This window comes from Notechis scutatus, chromosome 2 (assembly GCF_049901735.1).
Source record: "Notechis scutatus isolate UNSWTSFEM ecotype Mainland chromosome 2, rNotScu1.2, whole genome shotgun sequence".
Classification (NCBI taxonomy): Eukaryota; Metazoa; Chordata; class Lepidosauria; order Squamata; family Elapidae; genus Notechis; species Notechis scutatus.
In genome coordinates, this window is record NC_142010.1 from 143,129,030 (window position 1) to 143,151,120 (window position 22,091).

Genomic DNA, 22,091 nt, shown 5'->3' on the forward strand with positions numbered 1-22,091 from the left:
GAATGCCAGAAAGGTTGGGGCCAGGCGGGAGGCATTCTTAAAATTCCCATAAAAGGAACCACCTTAAGCTTTTACTGATCATTTATGTTTACAGCCCGTGTGAGTCAGTCAGGCCTCTGGATGTTTTCATTACCCTGTACCAACCTTAATCTTATGTAACCGTATGTCACTTCGTGTTTTGCAGTTGGTACTGCTGTTGCAAGTCTTACTTGCAAGCCTATTCTCCCTGCACCATAGAGTTACTTCACGTACAAACCGTTTCTCTTTTCTCATATTTTGAGTGCTGGGATTGGCTGTCATTGGAGGGCAATCCTTCAAGACCCAAAGACGAGCAGAAGGAGGCTAGGATGAGAATTTAGACCCTACTCTATTAAGCTTCTCTGGAACCTGTTGTGAAAGGCTGGCAAAAATGACTTTTCAGTTCGATTCCCTGCCTTCCTCATGGTTATTTTTTTGGTATCATTCTTTAAAATGGATGAGAGCTATAACAGTACTGTAATTATCCTGTCAATCCCAGGTAGCTTTCTTTCTCTTTTTAACATAATTCTTGTTTGTAACCCTGTCCATTCCTTTGTTTTAAAGACTGTTCGGATTTTCCAAGCTAATAATACATCAAATTAATGCTCGATAATAATCAACTGCTTTGATTTTTTTTTCCCCTCATCTAAAATTTCATCTTTCCTGTAATGGGAGAACTGGCTTCCATCATTTTAGATACCATTTGTGGTATCTAAAAATGTCTTTGGTACAGGTAGTCCTTGACTTACCACCACAATCGAGGCCAAAATTTCTGTGGTTAAGTGAGTTTTGCCCCATTTCACGACCTTTCTTGCTACAGTTGTTAAGTGAATCACTGCAGTTGATAAGTTATTAAGCTGGTTGTTAAGTGAATCTGGCTTCCCCATTGACTTTGCATGTCAGAAGGTCTCAACAGGAGATCACATGACCTCCTGGGACACTGCAATGGTCATAAGTATGAACCAGTTGCCAAGCATCTGGATTTTGGTCACATGATCATGGGGATGCTGCAGCAGTCCTGTGTGAAAAATGGTCAAAAGTGACTTTTCTCAGTGCCGTTGTAACTTTGAACCGTTACTAAATGAACTGTTGTAAGTCAAGAACTCCCTGTATCCAATTGGGTTCATCGGGATACTCTTAAGCTGAGTGTTTGCTGAGTGATTGTTGGCATCCCTTGCATTAAAATTAACATGCCAGTGTCTTCACTGTGATGGCAGATTCTTCTTCTAAATGTGGACTCCATAGGCTTTCACCCACAATGTGGATTTTCCTATTTTACTTATTGATAGATTTCTTTTTATGCACCTCCATCTAAGACTGGAGGTGGTTTTCACAAAATAGTAAAACAAAACTAGTTAATCCTAAAACTGGAGTATCAGTAAATCTCATAATTAAAATTGTCTTAATCATCATAATGGTTGATAGATATAATGCCCAGAATTAGAAAGCTGCTGTGTGAGTTCCACAAGCTTGTTTTTTTCCCTGTTGCTCATCAAACCATGGACTGGGTCATTTAAAAAAACCCAAACTAAACAATTCTACATGTCTATTTGTATGTAGACAATATTTTATTTTATCCCGGGAAGTAGAAGAACAAAAGCCTACTATGATGATGAATAAATGGCTCAAAAGTAAATGGCATTGTCTTTCCAGCCATATACACAATAAGAGTGTCTTTCCTTTTCTCATCTTTCAAGGAGGAAAAAAATGAGTAAAAAACAGAGTTTATTCAGTAGCCATGTGGACTTGGACAAAGTTAAACATCAATGCTCATCTTGGTTTTGCAAATATGGTTCTGGTCAACTTTTGGAGACCAAGACAGCTAGAATTGTGCCAATCTAAACACCTGAATGTTTTTCCTTTTTGAAAGAGTATGTGGCAATTAGCTGTTTCCCTCCGTATTCAAGAGGCATTTGTGTACCCTGTTAACGTCTACTTGTATGAACAACTCTGTTTAGTTACAGAGTTGAAGATCTGACAGAGAAACAAAGAACTGTCCAGTCCTTTCCCAGTCATATATAAACCAGGTTGTTGGGGCATTTAAGCACGCCCAGATTTATGGGCTAAAGAAAATCTCTCTGTGGTGTAGAGCAGTGGCCCCCAACCTTTTTCGAACCAGGGACTGGTTTCACAATTATTTATTCTTCCACGGACCAGTACCTGAGTAATGTGAGACTCCACCGCCATTGGGACGGCTCTTCGTTCGAAGCCACCCCCCCACTCTTCGACGAAACTAAGGCGCAAGCACCCAAACGCCGCTTTCCAACTGAAAAACCGGAAGCACTTTCCAACCAAAAACCCGGAAGCGCCGTCGAAACAAGATGGCGGTGCCCAACCTTTGCGGGCCGGTAAAAAATGATCCACGGACCGGTACCGGTCCGGGGACCGGTGGTTGGGGACCCCTGGTGTAGAGGAGACCAAAACGATCCAAAACAACCACAGAGTAGTTTCTTTTAGGAAACGCCAGTAAACCAAACCGGGCTAATGGAGGAGAAATCCATTTCTCCCTGCAGCTGACCAATGCAGAGCTGATTTCAACCTAGAGATTCCCTTTTGACTCTTAACAATAGCATTTCAAACTGTATATCCAGTGAATTGCTGTTTGGGATTGTGTGTGTGTGTGTGTGAGAGAGAGAGAGAGAGAGAGAGAGAGAGAGAGAGAGAGAGAGAGAGAGAATATAACAACATAGTTACTGCAACTTGACAGAGTAGCCACTGGTGGAGCTTCTTCTGTGTTTTGGGGACCTTTAAGACAAATTATGAGGTCTGTAAGGAGGTGTGCATAATCGCACCAGCATGCCTACCGTCCTTGTCCTACTGTTCCCATTTATTCGTACTCATTTATTATGTATATTCTTATACCTGTTTATACTTAATATGTTTCTATGTTATGTTCATACTTATACTTGTTTTCTCTTACATGCTTGACAAACTAAACTAAATAAACTAAATAAAAGAAAGTTGTTGGAAAGTAATGGGTGCAGTTAGGAGGGTGGATTGGAGAGCGGGAGGAGAACTGATGGTGTCGCTGTCTAATATATTCTCCTCTCTTTGCATAGGAGGAGCTAACTAGCACCAGTGTGGAGCACATCATAGTCAACCCCAATGCAGCTTATGACAAATTTAAGGATAAGAGAGTGGGTACAAAAGGGCTAGGTAAGTAAGTACCTGTCACCATGGAAACTTACAATAGATCCAGGGAAGAGCAATAGGTTCTCCCCCAAACTAGAAAATGTACCATGAAAAGGTGATGGTGGTAATTATACTCTTATCATAAAATCCACAGAGAGGATCTGAAGGTCATGATTAAAAACATTCTAACACATCTCTCTGTCCATTAAAATGATAATCTGGATTATTTATTCTTCGATGCTATATTTATGTGGCTCTGAAATGCTAAGTATATTTTGTACGGTTTTCCATTAGGGTTTTTTAAAAACAATTTGTAAATCATGGTATCATTGCCTACAAGTGTAAAAAAAAAAGGACATTACCCACATGATAATGGCGGTGGTAATGCATTAGGTACACTGAAATACATCTGCAGGTAGTCCTCGACTTACAACCACAATTGAGCCCAAAAATTCTGTTGCTAAGTGAGACATTAGTTAAGTGCATTTTGCCCCATTTTATGACCTTTCTTGACCCATTTGTTAAGTAAATCACCTCACTTCTTGAGTTAGGAACATGGTTGTTAAGTGAATCTGGCTTCCCCATTGACTTCGCTTGTCAGAAAGTTGCAAAAGGGGATCACATGACCCCCTCTGGACACCGCAACCGTCATAAATATGAACCAGTTGCCAAGTGGCTGAATTTTGATCACGTGAGTGTTGGGATGCCGCAATGGTCATAAGTATGGAAAATGGTCATAAGTCACTTTTTTCAATGCCACTGTATCTCTGAATAGAAATGAACTGTTGTGAGTCGAGGCCTACCTATATTTGGGTGGGTTTGTCGGTGATGTGATGACTTGCAAATGAAGAGTACCAATATCAGAGTTTACATCCGTGTCAACACTGTAGCCAGGGTTTCCAGACACTTTGTGACAAGAGGAAATGATAGAAAGCTTAGAATAGTTTAGTCAAATAAATGATCAATAATTGATAATCATATACACATATATGTTAGATTGATAATATGAGAACTTATATAAATTGTAAGTGAGGACCACGGAGAGGAGGCACAAAAGATTTGTAACCAACAGACACACTGTTATGTATGCAACTTGAAGATGGTTCTGTTTTATGTTTTGTTTGTGTAAGTTTGTCTAAAAATAATTATTTCTCAGAAAAAAAAAAAAGAAAGCTTAGACTACAGAGTTCAAAGGGAGGGAGGGGAGTTTAATACTCATCTGCTTTAACTTAAATTTATGGAAATATATGAACCTGCAACTCATATGCAAAATTTAACATTGTTCCTTTTCTCTGTTTAATAGATTTCTCTGATCGTATTGGCAAATCCAAAAGAACAGGCTATGAGTCTGGAGATTATGAAATTGTAAGTTGTTGATTTATTTGGACAAATTTGATTGAAAAGGGAGTCTTCCAGTCCACTTCTGGCTCAGCTACACACACACACACACACACACACACACACACACACACACACACACACACACACAGTTAGGTGACAGTGCAGGGAGAAAAATCCAGGCACATTTCTGAAAACATTTCCATCAAGACCGCTATAACTCAGCAATTGGGATAAAATGGAAGGTGCTGTCTTATTTTACATTACCAGCTGCTGTCCTGAAGTGCTAATCTTGCTCTTCTGCCTTTTTCATTAAGTTAGGAGAAGGACTCCATGTGAAAGAGACCCCACAGCAGAAATATCAGCGACTACTGCATGAAGTTCAAGAGTTGACTACTGAAGTGGAGAAGATCAAGGTAAAAATCGAAGATAGACAAAGGAGATCTGGAGCCTCCTCAGGGGCCTTCTTGATTTGGAACTACTGTCAGGTTAAACTTGTCCAGGACTCGGTCTATTCTTTAGTTTCTGTGTATGTAAAATTAAGTGCTTCTTCAGATTATATTCTTGCATTAAAGTTGGAGGGGAGGGAACTGCTGATTATTAGGCTTTTGAACACTTGTATTCCTGCTTCCTCAGAACAGCGTAAAAGAGTCCTCAGCGGAGGAGAAACTGACACCAGTCACTCTTGCAAAACAAGTGGCTGGCCTGAAACAGCAACTGGTTTCCACCCATCTGGAGAAACTCTTGGGACCTGAGGCGGCCATCAACTTGACGGACCCTGATGGTGCTCTGGCCAAGTAGGTTGTGGTAGGGCCAGGGCTTTCTTCGGAGAATAATAGCCTTTATCACCAGCTTTTTCCAATCAGACCTTCTGCACTTAAGGATCTGAGGAGATCGTGAGTGCCCCTTTCCAGGGAAGCTCAAGATCAAATATATCTTTTCTTTGTCTCAAGACTCTCTGAGGGGTATACAAGTAATCCTCAATTTACAACAGCTCATTGTAACCGTTTGAAGTTATGGCGGCCCTGAAAAAAGGGACTTATGCTTATTTTCCACACTTAACCACCGTTGAGGCATCCCTATGATCATGGGATCAAAATTCAGACACTTGGCAATTGACTCATATTTATGACGGTTGCAGTGCCCGGGATCGTGTGATCTCCTTTGGCGACCTTCTGACAAGCAAAGTCAATTAAAAGCATTTAAGAGTTAAAACACTGACGTGGGAAAATTTTAATTGGCATTCCTGTAAATATTGGTGGACATGACAGCAATGCATGCTGTGCTCATGTTTCTATTTTAAGGTGGGGGAGGGGAAGGCACTGAAACTTGCTGGCATTTCAACACACCCAAAGAACTAGAAACATTCTTTATAACTTGAGTGTTAGGTTAGGGTTAGGGTTGTTGTTTCCATTAGGTTGTGGTTAATATATATTGTATAAAAAGAAAAAGTTGCATGCCGCATGTGTCAGAGCAATGAAATGACTTGTGTTCAAATGCAAACAGGCAGCTCCACCATTGATCACACTTGAAGTGCAAATTGTCAGCTTTGGAAGCCATATTAGCACCAGACATTTCCACACTGCCACATTCTTGAGCCTGGGAAAATGGGAGGAGGGGGGACTTCCTTGGAGCGTGTGTGGTTAGATGTAATAGTATTCTTCTTCTCTAAGTCAAGGTCATGTTATTTCTGCACCTGGCTGAGGAGTGGTTGAAGGGACGTCTCAAGTTGGGACAGATGGAGATTGAGGCGTGTGATGCCATGAGGGGTGCAGGGGGTGGATTTGTAATATTTTTACTTATTGCAAGGAAACCCGGAGCTTTCAGATTCGGGATTTCCCAAATGCGCCAGTTTACTACTCTAATAAAAGGAACCTTTGAGAAGATGTCTGTCTCGGGAGTTGTTTGTTGGAGTTGAGGTTTTCCGGAACGCTGACACAAATCCTTTGGTAACACCATGTCACTATGTCCTCCTGTTGGGACAGGAGTCTTCAAACTTTCAACTCCCGGAATTCCCCAGCCAGTCATGCTGAACTGGGGAATTCTGGGAGTTAAAGTCCACAAGTCTTAAAGTTGCCTAAGTTTGGAGACCCCTGTGTTAGGATGTATAACTACACCTGCCCTCTCTGACCTGAAACAAGATAGTTGCCACCGCTGGTGTAATTGGTGAGGGTGCAACTTTCCCACGTGTTGGGCTCTTCTGCCTTTTCAGGCGTTTACTTCTTCAACTGGAAGCGACCAAAACTGCTAAAAGTGTTTCTGCTGGTGGGAAAGGTGCTGCCAAAGTCACAGCGGGCTCAGAAAACACCGTGACGTACGAACTGCATTCTCGACCTGAGCAAGACAAGTTCTCTCAAGCGGCAAAAGTAAGAATGGGACAATGGCTTGTTCCCTGGGTCCTTTCTTGAGACGGTGGGGAAATGCATTAGAATAAGTGGGATGTGAAGTAAGGTAGAACAGAGGTGAGTTACCTTTCCTCAGGACCATCCTGGGTGACCGAAATGGAGGGACTCTGCAAGCTCATGAGCGGTTTAAGCGAGTAAAAGCTGCATTGATGGGCTAATGTTCATGATTTCACAAACAACCCACTCTCCAGAATGCTTGGACCTCAATAAATGATATTTTAAAATATGTGTGCCATTTTCTTTTGTGTGTGTAAATTAAAAAGGAATATTTATTTTGTTTTTAAATTTAAAAGATTTATAAGGCTGCCCCTCTTCAAATGCAACTCTGGGTAGTTCACAACAATAAAACCCTGAACTATAAAAACCATAAAGCACAACCAAAACCCACTGCTTCAATTATCCCCTTGGGATGCCCTAACAACCAATCTAAAACAGATCCAAACAACCTACACACACACACATACACACACACACACCATCTCAGTGTGCCTGTGTGTGTATTTGTATTTGTGTGTGATGTTAAAAACAAAATATGGCACATAGTGGAAGTAACTGAATCCATAAGTTGATTGACAGAAGTTTACCTCTGAATGAGAATCACTATTACTTCTGCATGGAAACTGTTAAGGCCAGAGCCAGGCTGATATCACACCCACTGATGTTCTGCTTGCTGCTGAAATACAGTATTAAGATGACTTTAGAGAGGAAAAATAACGTTGGAGAACTGGAATTCCAGACCCTCCAGATTTCTGGGGCTATTTCCTTACTGCTGGCACTGTATGCACCTCAAAACAGAACCTTGGCTGATCCCGTTTCTAGTCAGCTCCATGAAGTTAAAGGGTATTCAACAAAGGATTTGTTCATCTGTTAAGAAATCCACGGTATTCCTCCAGAAATTGCTAAAGTAGCAAGGAGCCAGCATGATCTTTGGCAAAGGATGCTGGGGGGTGATATTTCTGTGCCACAAGTTCTCACTGCCTGGCCTCTTAACTCGCTTTTAGTGGCGTGAAAAAAACCCCCCAAAACGATCCTGTTCTTTGAAGCGCCTGCTTCCCAAACGACTCGTCTCAATTCAAAGCAAAACTTGAGAAGCAGTTTGACTGCTTTGATTCCAAGCTAGCAGACGTTTGTGGATCAGGAGAGAGGAGTGAAACATTTTAATGGGGTTTGTTTTGTTTTTCTTGTGCCCTGTCAGATAGCAGAATTGGAGAAGCGTCTGGCTGAGTTGGAGGCGTCAGTTCGTTGTGAACAGGATGTGCAGGTGAGAGACACGGGGGGGGGGGGGCAGTAGATTGGCAGGTTGCCTGATGAAGACGGTGATTTTAATCGGTTGTAATGATCCTTTATTCAGGCCTGAGATGAGGGGTTGTTGGTTTTTTCCTTATGGAGAAGCATAGGGAAAAACATTGTATGTCAACAGCTGAAACGCAGCAATGGATGGATTGCGTGAAGAAGAGCTTTCTTTGGGGGTCTTTCTAGGGCTATTCACTTGCCTTACGAGGTGAATTCCGAGATCCAGTTATGTTCTAGGAGAAGCAAAAACTTGTTAGAGTTCAATTTTAATACAGGGGTGAGAGGAGGAGGAGGACCTCACATTGTAGTGGCCTTAGATAGGGGAAAACAGACTCCACTCAGACTCAGATTGAGTGGCTGAAGATTTGGGGCCTAGCTAAATTCAGGGAATTTTCATCTTGGGCTCTAGATGGGGCTGCTGCACTACTCCAGATAGGCCAAGTTGTGCCTTTTAAGAGTCCCCTCTGACTCACAACTTCAGTTTGAACAGCAGATGGCAGGCATGGCTTGGCGCACATTTGACAGTCTGTTTTATAGATCAAATTGCCCCCATACCTTAGTCCCTGTCATCTGGATTATTATTCCAGAATTTCCCCATCCAGCATGGGAGTTGAAGTCCATATATGTTAAAGTGGCCAGTTGCCAAGGGTGAGAGACACTGGCCTGTATTAAAAAAATGGCATAACATTGTGTTGCAGACCACCGTCCTTGTTAGAAACCGAATGGCATTGTATTAAATCACCCTTTTTCCTCCCCTCTATCTAGAATCCTCTGTCTGTTGGACTGCAGGGCGCTAGTTTAATGGTAAGGCATTGATTCAGTCTTCTTGTGCCTGTTGTGACTTGGAAGGAATTAAGTGGGATGTCTGCTTTTCGGGAGTAGGCATGAAGGAATCTTGGAGATTGGTTTATACTGTGGATGGTTGCAAAACTATATTGTGATTGATAGTTGCTGTGCAAGGTATGTATATGAAATCCTGGAGGAGGGAGGGTTGGAGAAAGGAAGAAATTTGAGGGGGGTGGGAGAGATTTCCAAGGCATGATTGAGGCACATATTTTTCACTTTTGCAATATGTTCTAGACCAGGTAGTCCAGACTTGGCTATGTGTCTTAGAAGCCAAAAATCAAAGGGACAGAGAAATTGCCAAGAGCATTTTGGTCTGGCAAAGTATTTTTTTTTCCTGATCTCATGCAGAAGTTAGCATGAGAGTAAAATGTAATAAATGTTATAGTTTTAGGGGTGTCTGTAGAAAACAGTCAGATAGTAAAAACCATGACCACAGTGGTGTGATCCAAGCCCTGCCTTTTTATAATATGAGTAGAGTTTTGAATGCACCTTCAAAGTCTTCTTGATTTTTTTTAACCATATCCTGTAGACACCCAATGTTATTTTATAGTTTAAAACAGGGGTGTCAAACTTGCAGCCCACGGGCCGGATGTGTCACGTGCTGGCCCCGCCCCTGCCCAGTTTAGTGAAGGGGGGAAAGTCCCGATATGTCATGTGACGCCACCATGACGACGCGAGTTTGACACCCCTGATTTAAAAGGACCTATTTTTTCCTAAATGCTATATAGGGATCGAAAGATTGTGTATAACCTCATACTTTGAATGACTAAGCTCTTGGTGACATAATCTCAATCATATCTGTACATGTAGGTCTCCTCACCATAAAGTTTGTATGTACACATTAACCTCAGACAATATTATCAGTCGTAAATACTCAATGATATATAGGTGGCTATGGACAAAAGAAATATAAAACAGCTCCAAAGTATATTATTTCCCCCACACACACACCAATCTGTTTTGTTTTCTAAAAATGACACAAAATAATAGGCACTTCTGGGCATTGTGAGCTAGTGACAAGAGAGAGAGCCTCCTTATATTTAGAAAAATAGGGTTCTGAAAGGAAAGGGAAAACCGAGATAAAAGCCGTAGGAGGCCTAGAGACTGCATGTATATTTGATCAATCAGAATGTTGTAAGCAGTTAAAGGACCTTTAGATTTTCATTCCCTGTGTTGTCAACTGAGTGATTGACACTCTTCAATCCCACCCATCCTTAGGAAACTGTGGAGCTCTTGCAGGCCAAAGTCAACTCCTTAGATGTGGCAACTCTGGACCAGGTGGAGGCAAGGCTACAGGTGGGTTTTATTCTAGGGTTTCTTTTTAAAATATATATATAATTGTATTTTGAAAATAAAAAGAAGATTAAAAGCTAATACAAAGTATTTTAAAATAAGAAGGAAAAGAGGAAAAGAAGGAAGTCAAAGAAAAAGCTAAAAGTGAGAAAAGAGTAAACTTTTCTATATACTAAATACTAATTCTAAATACTAAGAAATGGCTTCCAATCTGCTTTCCAGCACTTCTTACAATTATAAATTTAGCCCTTTCTCTAAAGTTATGTCTTTCTTCTTTCTATTATCTATCCTATTTAATCTTCAAAACCCTAAATCGTAAGTTTGGGGTCCTCTCCTCCTCCCCTCCCCCGGATTATGAGGAGTTTCCAGTCAGCAATAAATGTAAATATTGTCTTTTTTTTTTAACAAAGAAGTTAATTTGGCCATCACAGCAAATTCCGTCATCTTCCCTGACCATTCCTCCACTGTAGGTATTGCCGGATGCTTCCATCTTTGTGCCTACAATAATCTTGCTGCACTTATCATAAACAGAAATGAAGTTCCATTGCTTTTTTCCCCAACATACGCTGATTTAGAGGATTTTGAAGATGAATATATAGTTGAGAGCGGAGGTCTGTATTGTGGAACGGAGGGACAAACAGTTGGAAAAAGTTTCCCATCAGGCAGTACATTCGGTTTTATCAGACGGGACACTGACCTTGTGGCAAGGCATTCTGGTATGCGCTGTTAACATCTGTTTTTGGTTTCATTCCTAGAGTGTTTTGGGAAAGGTGAACGAGATTGCCAAGCACAAAGCCACAGTAGAGGATGCAGACACCCAAAGCAAGGTCAGCTTCTGTTTAGTCCAGGGGTCTCAAACTCAATTTACCTGGGGGCCGCTGGAGGCAGAGTCTGGGTGAGGCTGGGCCGCATAAGGGATTCCACAAAAAACGTTGTTAAAAAAATATCCTCAAATGTCATCAACAGTTAATGATTTCTCCAATACATGAACTGTCCTGAACACATGAATGGAACATTGAATGAAGATCATGAACAGTTCCTCAGAACATGGCTTCTCCAGCTTACTCCTTGCTGCCAGAGACTTGACAACGCTTCCTCTCACATATCTGAGCCACATTTGGCTTGAGAGAGGAGGCACTTGAGACCCTCAGTATGGCTTGAAGATGATCATCAGTAAGTCTGGACCTGTACTTGGACTTGTTAAAGTTCAGGGTGGAGAAGAAGCCACGACGAGGAACGGCGGGCGGGACTTCCTTCAGAGGTCCATTCCCCCTGCACTAATATTATACTTTCATATCACGGTGGGGGCCACAGGATATCGCAATTGGCCCACAGGCCGCGAGTTTGAGACCCCTGGTTTAGTCTTTCTAATGCGCATATCTAATGATAAATCCACAAACTTTTCTTTTTAATTCATACATATCCTTGGGTCACAACTGTTCGTTCACTGTTCAAAGTTACAAGGGTGCTGAACAAATGGTACAGATAGTCCCCGAATTACAACCCCAATTTAGCCCAAAATTTCTGTTGCTGAGTGAGACATTTGTTAAATGAATCTTGCCCCATTTTGCGACCTTTCTTGCACAGTTGTTAAGTGAATCCCGGCAGTTGTTAACTTATTAACACAGTTGTCAAGTGAATCTGGCTTGCCCCTTTGACTTTGCTTGTCAGAAGGTCACAAAAGGTGATTGCATGACCCCTGGGGCACTGCAACTGCCATAAAGATGAGTCAGTTATCAAGCATCTGAATTTTGATCCAAGTGACCATGGGGATGCTACAGCAGTCGTAAGTGTGAAAAACTGTCATGTCACTTTTTCCAGTGCTGTGGTAATTTGGAACAGTCAACTAAATGAGCCGTTTTAAGTCTAGGACTGCCTGGACTTAGGGCTGGTCCTCAGATTTCCACCCATTGCAACATCCCTATGGGTCACATGATCGCAATCTGGGTGGTACCCAACATCTTGCTCATGATTGCATCATCACAGCAAGCCACAGTTACGTGACTGTGATTTTTGATGTTCCTTGCTGGCTTCTCAACAGAGATTGTTGTTATGGGAGGTCCTCACTTCATGATGGTAACCAAGGCTGCTGGAATTGCCATCACTAAATGCCATGGTCACATGACACCACACCTTATAACTGTGTTGCTTAGCAACAGCAATTGTGGTCTCAATGGCTATTGCAATCAGGAAAACTTTTAAAAGTAATTGCTTTTCTTCCCCTCGACTTGAGTAGCAGCAAAATATGGTGGGTGGATTTATTTTATTTATCTATTTGTGTCTCACCTTTATTATTTTTTTACAAATAACTCAAGACAGTGAACATATCCAACACACCTTCCTCCTCTTATTTTAAGGCAGGGGTGGGGAAACTGTGGCCCTTTCATGAGGTGTGGATGTCAACTCCAGCCAATTCTGGGAATTGAAATCTACAAATCATAAAGGGGCCATAGTTCTCCACATCTCTGTTTTAAGGGGTTTCCAAGAGATGCTAGGTGTGCATCTGCATTTAGGTCAATTCAGATTTTGGAGCCCTGCCCTCCTGGTGTAAAAGTCTGGCCTTCAGCAAGGGCAACATTTTTTTTCTGGCTGATAATCTAAGTCTATGGGGATTTGTACTGCCTGTTACCAATGCAGTAGCTACCCCTAACTCAGATTTTGTTTCTAACATCTTGAAATATTAATACTCTGTTGCTTCAGGTAACTTTAAACTCATGGGGTCCCGATGACTCTAGATCTTGGTGGCTTCCTAGGTTCATTTGGTCAGCTCCGGAAGAGAAAAACAGAGCATTTGTGATTGCTCTGAGCAAACGGTATCCTTGATACCTTGTTCAGCTTCTGCCTGTAAAAATTGGAGATCGCACTCTTACGTGCCCGTACGATTTCTTGAGAAAGGAGAAGGGAGTGGCACGTGACATGGCTTGCTGTCCCACAGGCAGGTGCCCCATTTGTTGGCTTAGCACTTAGTGGCCAGCATGTGATGGTGTGAACTTTGCTGGATTAGCATCATAACTAAAGCACAGCTGAGCAAGAAGACTGTTCAGCCCGCACTAGAGCTGAATATTTGTAATTTATGCACTAACTCCGTGATGGCGGACCTATGGCAGGCAAATGGCCAGGGGTGGGATTCTACCAGTTCGCACCTATTTGCTAGAACCAATTGTTAATATTCTAAGCAATTTGGAGAACCGGTTGTTAGAAGAAATTACTGGCCTAATCCTGTAAGGAAGGCAGGAAGGAAACATTCTGGTGTTGCTTACAGAAATTGCCTCTCCGTTAACCCTTATTACATTCTTGGCAAGACTAGACTTCCTGTCTCAGGAACTTGTCTGGAGTTTTTTTCCCTTCCTTTGCTAGTACTTTGCTTGTGTGGAGTGACCATTCAAAGTTACAATGGCACTGACAAAGGTAACATGACCATTTTTCACACTTATGACTGTTGCAGCATCCCCACCGTCATGAGAGGCCAGGCAAGGAGATGCGTGCCTCGATGTGAGTGATATTGAGTTGGCCATGCCCAGCCAGTCACATGATCACCAAGGCACGCCCACCACCTCAGCCACGCCCACAGAACCGGTTGTTAAAAATTTTGAATCCCACCCCTGGAAGTGGCACACAGAGCATGTGAGCCCTTGTCCAGAGCAGGTCTACTGTGCGTGCGTGCTGCCCGCCCACCCACCAGCTGATTGTCGGGTATCTGGCGCGCATGCACGGGGGGAGGGGGTGTGTGGGAGACGTGTGTGCATGCACAGAGTTGTGTGGCGTGCAGGGGGGTCGTGCATATGCTCAGGGGGCAGAGGAACCACATGCATTGCCTTCTGGGTGCTGGCACATGAGCGTGTGTGCACAAGCTTGCACACAATGATTGGCACAGGAGCCCAAAAAGGTTAGCCAACACTGCACTAACTACAGGTAATCCTCTACTTACACTGGTTCGCTTAGTGACCGTTCAAAGTTACAGCTGCCCTGAAAAAAGTAACTTATGACTGTTGTTCATACAATTGTTGCAGCATCCCCCATGGCCCTGTGATCAAAATGCAGATGCTTGGAGAGCGGATACAGATAATCAGAGTTGGAAGGGACCTTGTCGGTCATCTAGTCCAACCCTCCACCCAAGCGGGAGACCCTACACCATTTCTGACAAATGGCAGTCCAATCTCTTCTTGAAAGTCTCAAGTGATGGCGCTTCCACAACTTCTGAGGGCAAGCTGTTCCATTGTTTGATTGTTCTCACTGTCAGAAAATTTCTCCTTATTTCCAGGTTAAATCTCTCCTTGTTCAGTTTCCATCCATTATTCCTTGTCTGGCCTACAGGCGCTTTAGAAAATAGCTTGACCCCTTCCTCCCTGTGGCAGCCCCTCAAATATTGGAAGACCGCTATAATGTCTCCCCTGGTCCTTCTCTTTACTAGACGAGCCAAGCCCAGTTCCTGCAACCGTTTATTGTATGTTTTAGCCTCCAGTTCCCTAATCATCCTGGTTGCTCTTCTCTGTACTTTTTCTAGACTCTCAACATCTTTTTTATAATGTGGTGACCAAAACTGGATGCAGTACTCTAGGTGTGGTCTTACTAAGGCTTTATAGAGGGGTATTAGTACTTCTCTTGATCTTGACTGTATCCCCCTGTTAATGCAACTTAGGATTGCATTAGCTTTTTTGGCTGCTGCTGCACACCATTGGTTCATATCTAGCTGGTTGTCCACTAAGACTCCAAGATCCCTCTCACAGTTACTGCTATTGAGCCTGGTTTCACACAATCTATATGTGTACTTTTGGTTTTTCTTGCCTAAGTGTAGGACTTTACTTTTCTCTATATTGAATTTCATTTTGTTAGATACAGCCCAGTGTTCTAGTCTGTCAAGATCCATCTGGATCTTGAGCCTATCTTCTTGGGTATTAGCTATTCCTGCCAGCTTAGTATCATCTGCAAATTTGGTAAGTTCCCCTTCTATTCCCTCATCTATGTCATTAATGAAGATATTGAAGAGTACTGGGCCTAAGATTGTGGCACCCCACTGCTTACTTCCCTCCATGTAGACTTAGACCCATTAAGGACTACTGTTGAGTATGGTTTGCCAGCCAGTTGTGAATCCATCTATCTCTTCCACTTTTTTCTAGCTTACTAAGAAGTAGGTTGTGGTCTACTTTATCGAATGCCTTGCTGAAATCTAAATATATTATGTCCACAGTATTTTGCTGGTCTACTAATTTAGTCACTGTGTTGAAGAATGAAAGAAGATTGGTTTGGCATGATCTGTTTTTAACAAACCCGTGCTGACTGCTAGTTATTACTTTACTTGTTTCTAGATGTTGGCAGATCTGTTTTTTTATTATCTTTTCCAGTTATCTTCCCGGGTATTGATGTTAGGCTGATTGGTCTATAGTTTCCTGGGTCTGTTTTTTCCCCCTCCTTTTTTGAAGATGGGAACCACATCAGCTCTTTTCCAGTCCTCTGGTAGTTCCCCGGTGCTCCAGGATTTTTGAAAGATATGGTGCAGTGGTTCTGAGATGACCTCTGCCAGCTCCTTTAAAACTCTGGAATGTAATCCATCAGGCCCCAGTGATTTGTTTTCATCAAGATCAGACAGGTGTTCTCTTACTATTTTTTTTGCTTATTTTAACTTTTATTTCTGGTCTGTCTTTTACAGTTATGTTTTTGGTGGGTTGAGCTATAGTTTATTTTTGCGTGAAGACGGATGCAAAGAATGAGTTAAGCAGTTCTGCTTTCTCTCTGTTGCCTGTTACTTCCTTGCCATCTTCTCTCTTTAGTGGACCGACTGTTTCCTTGATTTTTTTCTTGTTATTTATATGTTGGAAGAAACTTTTTTTATTATCTTTGACTTTTGTTGCAAGTTTTTGTTCGTTCTGAGCCTTTGCTATCCTGACTTCGTCTTTGCAGATTCTGGCTATCTGCTGATATTCTGCCTTAGTTGTATGTCCTTCTTTCCATTTTTTGTACTTGTCCTTTTTTTCTTTCAGTTTGCCAGAGAGATCTTTGTGCAGCCATGCTGGTTTCTTCTTGGATTTCTTGTTTTTCTTTCTCAGTGGTATTGTGCTGGTCTGGGCTTCTGTGATAATACTTTTTAGAGTTTCCCAAGATTCTTGAGTCGTTTTCCCCTTTAGGATTTTCATCCATGGAATCTTTCCCAAGTTCTCTCTGAGTTTATTGAAATCAGCTCTTTTAAAATCCAAGACTCTGGTGTCATTATGTTCTGTTGCTTGTTTATGTTATGTTGAATTCTAGTATGACATGGTCACTCTCATCCAAGGTTCCCGCAGTTTCAACTCCCTCTATCACTTCTTCTCTGTTTGTAAGAATTAAGTCCAGTATGGCTGTCTCTCTAGTTTCACCCTCTACCTTTTGGACAACAAAGTTGTCAGCTAGGTTGGTTAGAAACTTATTTGATTTCTCACTTGATGCAGAATTAGTTTTCCAAGTGATATCAGGATAATTGAAGTCTCCCATTACTATTGTTGTGTGTTTCCTGCATATGTTTGTTAGTTGGCTGGCAAAAAGGACATCTATTTTTTCTGCTTGATTGGTTGGTCTATAATATACACCTATGGCCATGTCATTCTTTTTTTCTTTTATATTGACCCATATGCATTCTAGGAGGTTTTCATCTTTGGTTTCATGCATTTCTGTAGCAATATAGTGGTCCTTTACATACAGTGCAACTCCACCTCCTCTTTTATGGGGTCTGTATTTTTTGAATAGTTTGTATCCTTCTACCAGTATGTTCCAGTCATGGGTTTCATCCCACCAAGTTTCTGTTATTCCAACTATATCATATTTACCTTCATGTATTCGTAGTTCGAGTTCACCCTGCTTGTTCCCCAGACTTTATGCATTTGTATATAGCCACTTGAGATCTTTATGTGTGACACTGTGTTTACTGTCTATATAACCTGTGTTGTGCCTGCCTGTCCCTACTTTCTTGCCACCTGTTTGATTAGTGCACATGGCATGGCACTCGCTATTAAATGCTTGGTTTTGGTTGGCATCAAGGTTGATAATCTTAATTGCACAAACATCTATTTTGCATGCACTGGTATCCTTATTAGTTTTTGGTTGCTGGGGATAGAAATGTTATGAATCCATTAATTCTCTGTCCCCGCTGTTCAGTTTAAATGTTTATCCAGGAAATCTGTGAATTTAATGCCAAGTAACTCAGTCCCTTTCTTTGATGGATGCAAACCATCTCTTTTGTACAGTTTTTCATTACACCACTCCTTTAGCCACACATTAAACTCTGCTACACGCTGCCCTTTCCCTTTTTGTTCCTTGTACACTGGTAGAACCTCTGAAAGAATAAGCCTACAGTCCATATTACTAAGTTCATACCCCAAGCTCTGGAAGTCTTTCTGAACAGAATGTACATCCTTCTGGGACAGATCATTTGTACCAAGATGTATAATAGCATCAACATCACAGCCCTTGCTGGCATTCTTGACTATCTTAAGAATATGCCTCTTGTCTCTGCTGGCAGTAGCACCTGGCAGACACCTGACCTCTTTCAAAACCTCAGTATTCTTTCCTAAATTTACATCCCTTACAATTGAGTCCCCAACCAGAAGGTGGTTTCTCTTTTTGGATGCCTTGCTCTTATTGTGTGACTGGTGCGTAATACCTGGTTCACACTTTCTCCTTTCCAAAGTAAGTTCTTCTTCTAGGACCATGATCCCTGGCTTACTTAAGTTATCATTATCACAACTACCTTGACCTGTCACTTTAGTGTCCCTATTAAGGTCAGCAAGGGCATTGTATCTGTTATGCTGGGACACAGCAAAAGTTTTGTGTTTATGGTCCACAGCTCTCACCCTGCCAGATCCCACGGTTGTCCATACTGCCCTTTTCCTGTAGGATCTTTGTGGTAGTGGGGGCTGGTAGCACAGCAGCTCAATAGATGGCTGGATTGGGCACCTAATTTCTGCTTTGAGAGCACAAATTAGAGATTCTAGATAGGTAATCTGTCCATGTAGACTGGTAATTTTTTTAACAAAGAGGACAGTATCCAAGTTTGAAAAGAGTACTGCGAAAGACAGCTGTAAAACAAGTATTACACTGAACTAAGCCGGTCATTTTGAAATAAAATAAAATCACAATCTCAAGCGCACTTACTCTAAATGTCTTATTGGTATTGGTAGCGGTTCATCTTTATGACGGTTGCAATGTCCTGGGGTTATATTGATCCCCTTTTGCGACCTTCTGGCAAGCAAAGTCGGCGGGGCAGCTAGGTTCATTTAACAACCGTGTTGCTAATTTAACCAATACAGTGATTCGCTTTAACAACTCTGGCAAGAAAAGTCATAAAATGAGGGAAACTCATCGAGCAAATGTTTCACTTACCAACATAAATGTTGGCCTCACTTTGGTTGTAAGTCGAGGACTATCTATATACCTTAGTTAATTAATGGTCAGTTAATTATTGACTGACTGTTTCCTAGTATGATTTGATTGCTTGTTGTACCCTATGACTATCATTAAGTGTGGTACCTGATGATTCTTGGCTCTTGACGGATGTATCTTTTCTTTTATGTACACTGAGAGCATTTGCACCAAGACAAATTCCTTGTGTGTCCAATCACACTTGGCCAATAAAAGTATTCTATCTATCTATCTATTAGTGCCAACCAGATCATGAGATTTGAGGGCCAAACTCAGTGAATTTTTGTCCCAGGTTTATCCCAATACATGCGTTTGTTAACCTGGGTGTTGTGGAGTTTCAGAAAGTCAAGGACAGGGCCAGATCGTCACTCAGCTTCTCTCCTTGCTCAGGAGGTTCCTCTCTCTCTCTCTCTCTCCTTATAGGTTCATCAGCTGTATGCACTTGTGCAGGAGTGGAGCCCACTGGCCAGCACCCTCCCTGAGGTGGTGCAACGTCTGGTTGCTGTGCGGCAATTGCATGAACAAGGTCAGTTCTCAGGCTCTTTTGGGGGGATTACGGCGAGGGCTTCTTAAAAACCAGGAAAAAAAACCACAACCAGTCTTGAAATCATGGATTTTTTAAAAAAAATTTCTCAGCCTTTGGGCTCCTTGTTGCCCCAAGGAGAAATCTAGTGCTGATCAGGTTTTTTTTTCTCCAACTGACTTGGGTTCGTCTTGGTTACAGCCATGCAATTTGGGCAGCTCCTGACTCATTTGGACACTACCCAGCAAATGATTGCTAATTCCCTGAAGGATAACGTCACCCTGCTGACACAGGTAAGATTTAGAAGGCTGAGAATCACCCAGCGTAGTGCCAGTGTCGTAGTCGCCAAGACCTCTGTGATCTGAATCTGCATGAGGGATGTTTGCACACCCCTCTACAGATGAAACATGCACGCATGTCTCACAGTGTTTAAGAGTAGGGAGCAAGCTCCTGCGCTCACCAAAAGATATGCGGAGTTGTTTATCCTATGACTGCGAGGTCTAGAGGGAGGAATCTTGATATGTAACATTTGCTCAAAATTATATAGTTTGTAGACCTTATACTTGTGAAGATATGTTTAACGTTTTCTTAGAAATGTCTCCTGAACACCAGAGGTCAAGATTTCCAAAGAGGGCTGGTACCTAGTTTTGCAACAATTCTGACTGATAGTATCAATAAAGTCCTCAGTAGCTCTGTTTCTCCTTACAAAATCATAGAATTTAGGAGATGGAGAAGATCTCAGAGATAGATCATCTGGTCCATCCAGGAATCCATTGTTAGTGCAAACTTCTTCCTTGTAGTGGTAAAACTACTGGAGTCCCTCTCATGCAGCAGAGCCAATCAAGTTCCTTTGTCTGCCACAATGGCAACTCTGTTTGTTCTACCAGCTCTGTTTCATTTCCCAGATGCTCAGTCAGGGTTCCAAAAATATTGTAATGGAATTAAAAGGAAAATTACTAATACAGTGTTCATCATTGAATCTGAGGTTGTCTTTTATTGATCTAGATCATATCTAAATCCAAAAAAAGGGGCAGATAGGGCAGTGACCACATTAGAAGATTTGGGGTTCAAGTAAATATGTTAATGTTAGACATTTTTCCTGGCATTCCATGCTCAGCTTGGGTGTTGGGTGTTTAATATTATTAAAAATAAAATGCACTGACAGATGATAAGAGAGATTTTATAGATAGACAAATGAGAGAGAGAGAGAGAGAGAGAGAGAGAGAGATGGATGGATGGATGGATGGATGGATGGAGAGAGAGAGATGGGTGGGTGGGTGGATGGATAGATCGATAGATAGATATAGAAGATTGATAGATTATAGAAGATAGATAAAGATAGATAGATATAGAAGATGATAGATAGATGATAGATAGATAGATAGATAGATAGATTAGATAGATAGATAGATAGATAGATAGATAGACAGACAGAGAGATAGACAGAGAGAGATAGAAGGATAGATGAGAGAGAAATAGAGATGGATGGGTGGACATTGATAAGATATACATAGGAAATTATGGAACATTTTGCAAGTTATGAAAAATGTAAAATAAAAAAATGGATGTTTGCCCAATTTCCAGTATTCTGTGGAGTATGCTGGTATTCTTGATGTCTATTGAATTGGTTTACTAAAGCATAGTCTCCAGTTATTAGCTATCAGCACTACCCTGAAGCATTTGGGGGTTCCAGTTGATAGATTATCTCAATTTGGTGCTCATGGGGTCCTCACTGTATATGGTGGTGGGCGAGGGGTTCCAGTGAATCTGTCTGTCTGTTTCCCCTTCGTGGCTGACAAATCTCCACTCACCTTCTCCTTAGGTTCAGAAAGCCATGAAAGAGAATCTAGCTGCTGTTGAAGACAATTTTGCCAGCATCAACTCACGGGTACAGAAGCTGGCCAAATAAATGTCCTCTAACAGAAAGGCAGGGTGGGAAGATTTTCCCCCACACTAATTGCTCTGTCCTTTCCTTACCTTCCTCCCTTTGTCTTGCACATTCAAAGCAGTTGAACCTTCCTACAGGCCAGAGGACTGTGCGCTTCTATGTTAAAAGGCAGCCGTGCCCCTCCCTCCCTCCTCCCAATGTTTCCGTGTCCCCCAAGGTTGCTGATTGCAGAGGGGAAAGCTACCACTCCCCTACTGGGTGAGGAAGCTCTGTCCCAAGGGAGGGAAAGTCACCCTTTGCCCATTTCTCGAGGAAGGCGCGGTGCCTCTTTGGCCCGGAAGGTAGGGCCTTTTAAAAGGTGTCTTACGCTCTCAGCATGGAGTTGAATTGTGTTGTATAATTATTTTCTGTCATTAAACTCTGATGCTTACCGCTTTGGGCTGAAGTCTTTCTTTTTTAAACTGTGACGTAAGATGCTACGCGTCTCTTGCCTTTAGATGATTTGTTATAGTCTTGTCTGTTTTCATCGGGGATTAAACTCTCCTTTGCTACTTCCAGGCCTAGGATGGTATATCACTACCGTGTTTCTCATATAATAAGGCCGGGTCTTATTTTTTTTTGAGCCCCGAAAAAATGGCTAGGCCATCTTTTTGGGGGTGACTTAATCCCCCCCCCCTTGCATCTTCGGGAGGGCAGCGATGGCTTGGATGTTGACCTCGGCGTTGGTGGGGCACTTCATATTGGGGTCAACGCAGGCAGCACCATATCCGGGTGTACAACAAAAGTACTTCCTAACGGCAAGCCCCCCCACCATTCCCCCCATTTCGCATGTTTTAATATAGGCCTTAATTTGGGGGAGGGGCTTAATTTCATTTCATGCCTATAAAACATGCTGGGACTTCCTATTGGGGGAGGCCGTATTGTTGGAGAAACAGGGTAGGTATCTGTGGGAGACGGAGCAGCAAGG

At 42.1% G+C, this 22,091-nt stretch overlaps 1 protein-coding gene across 2 annotated transcripts in view; it reads left to right on the forward strand.

Moving 5' to 3' along the window:
- DCTN2 (dynactin subunit 2) overlaps positions 1 to 21,556 on the forward strand; it is a 59,202-nt gene extending 37,646 nt beyond the window's left edge. For both annotated transcript variants that reach the window (XM_026673924.2, XM_087956483.1), the window contains 12 exons: positions 3,078 to 3,174; positions 4,454 to 4,515; positions 4,806 to 4,904; positions 5,125 to 5,285; positions 6,701 to 6,854; positions 8,089 to 8,154; positions 8,952 to 8,990; positions 10,251 to 10,328; positions 11,081 to 11,152; positions 19,137 to 19,239; positions 19,438 to 19,529; positions 21,059 to 21,556. In XM_026673924.2, coding sequence (XP_026529709.1) covers positions 3,078 to 3,174; positions 4,454 to 4,515; positions 4,806 to 4,904; positions 5,125 to 5,285; positions 6,701 to 6,854; positions 8,089 to 8,154; positions 8,952 to 8,990; positions 10,251 to 10,328; positions 11,081 to 11,152; positions 19,137 to 19,239; positions 19,438 to 19,529; positions 21,059 to 21,145 — 1,110 coding nt within the window. In that variant the 3' untranslated portion in view covers positions 21,146 to 21,556. The remainder of the gene's footprint in view (positions 1 to 3,077; positions 3,175 to 4,453; positions 4,516 to 4,805; positions 4,905 to 5,124; positions 5,286 to 6,700; positions 6,855 to 8,088; positions 8,155 to 8,951; positions 8,991 to 10,250; positions 10,329 to 11,080; positions 11,153 to 19,136; positions 19,240 to 19,437; positions 19,530 to 21,058) is intronic.
- Positions 21,557 to 22,091: the final 535 nt, after the last annotated feature.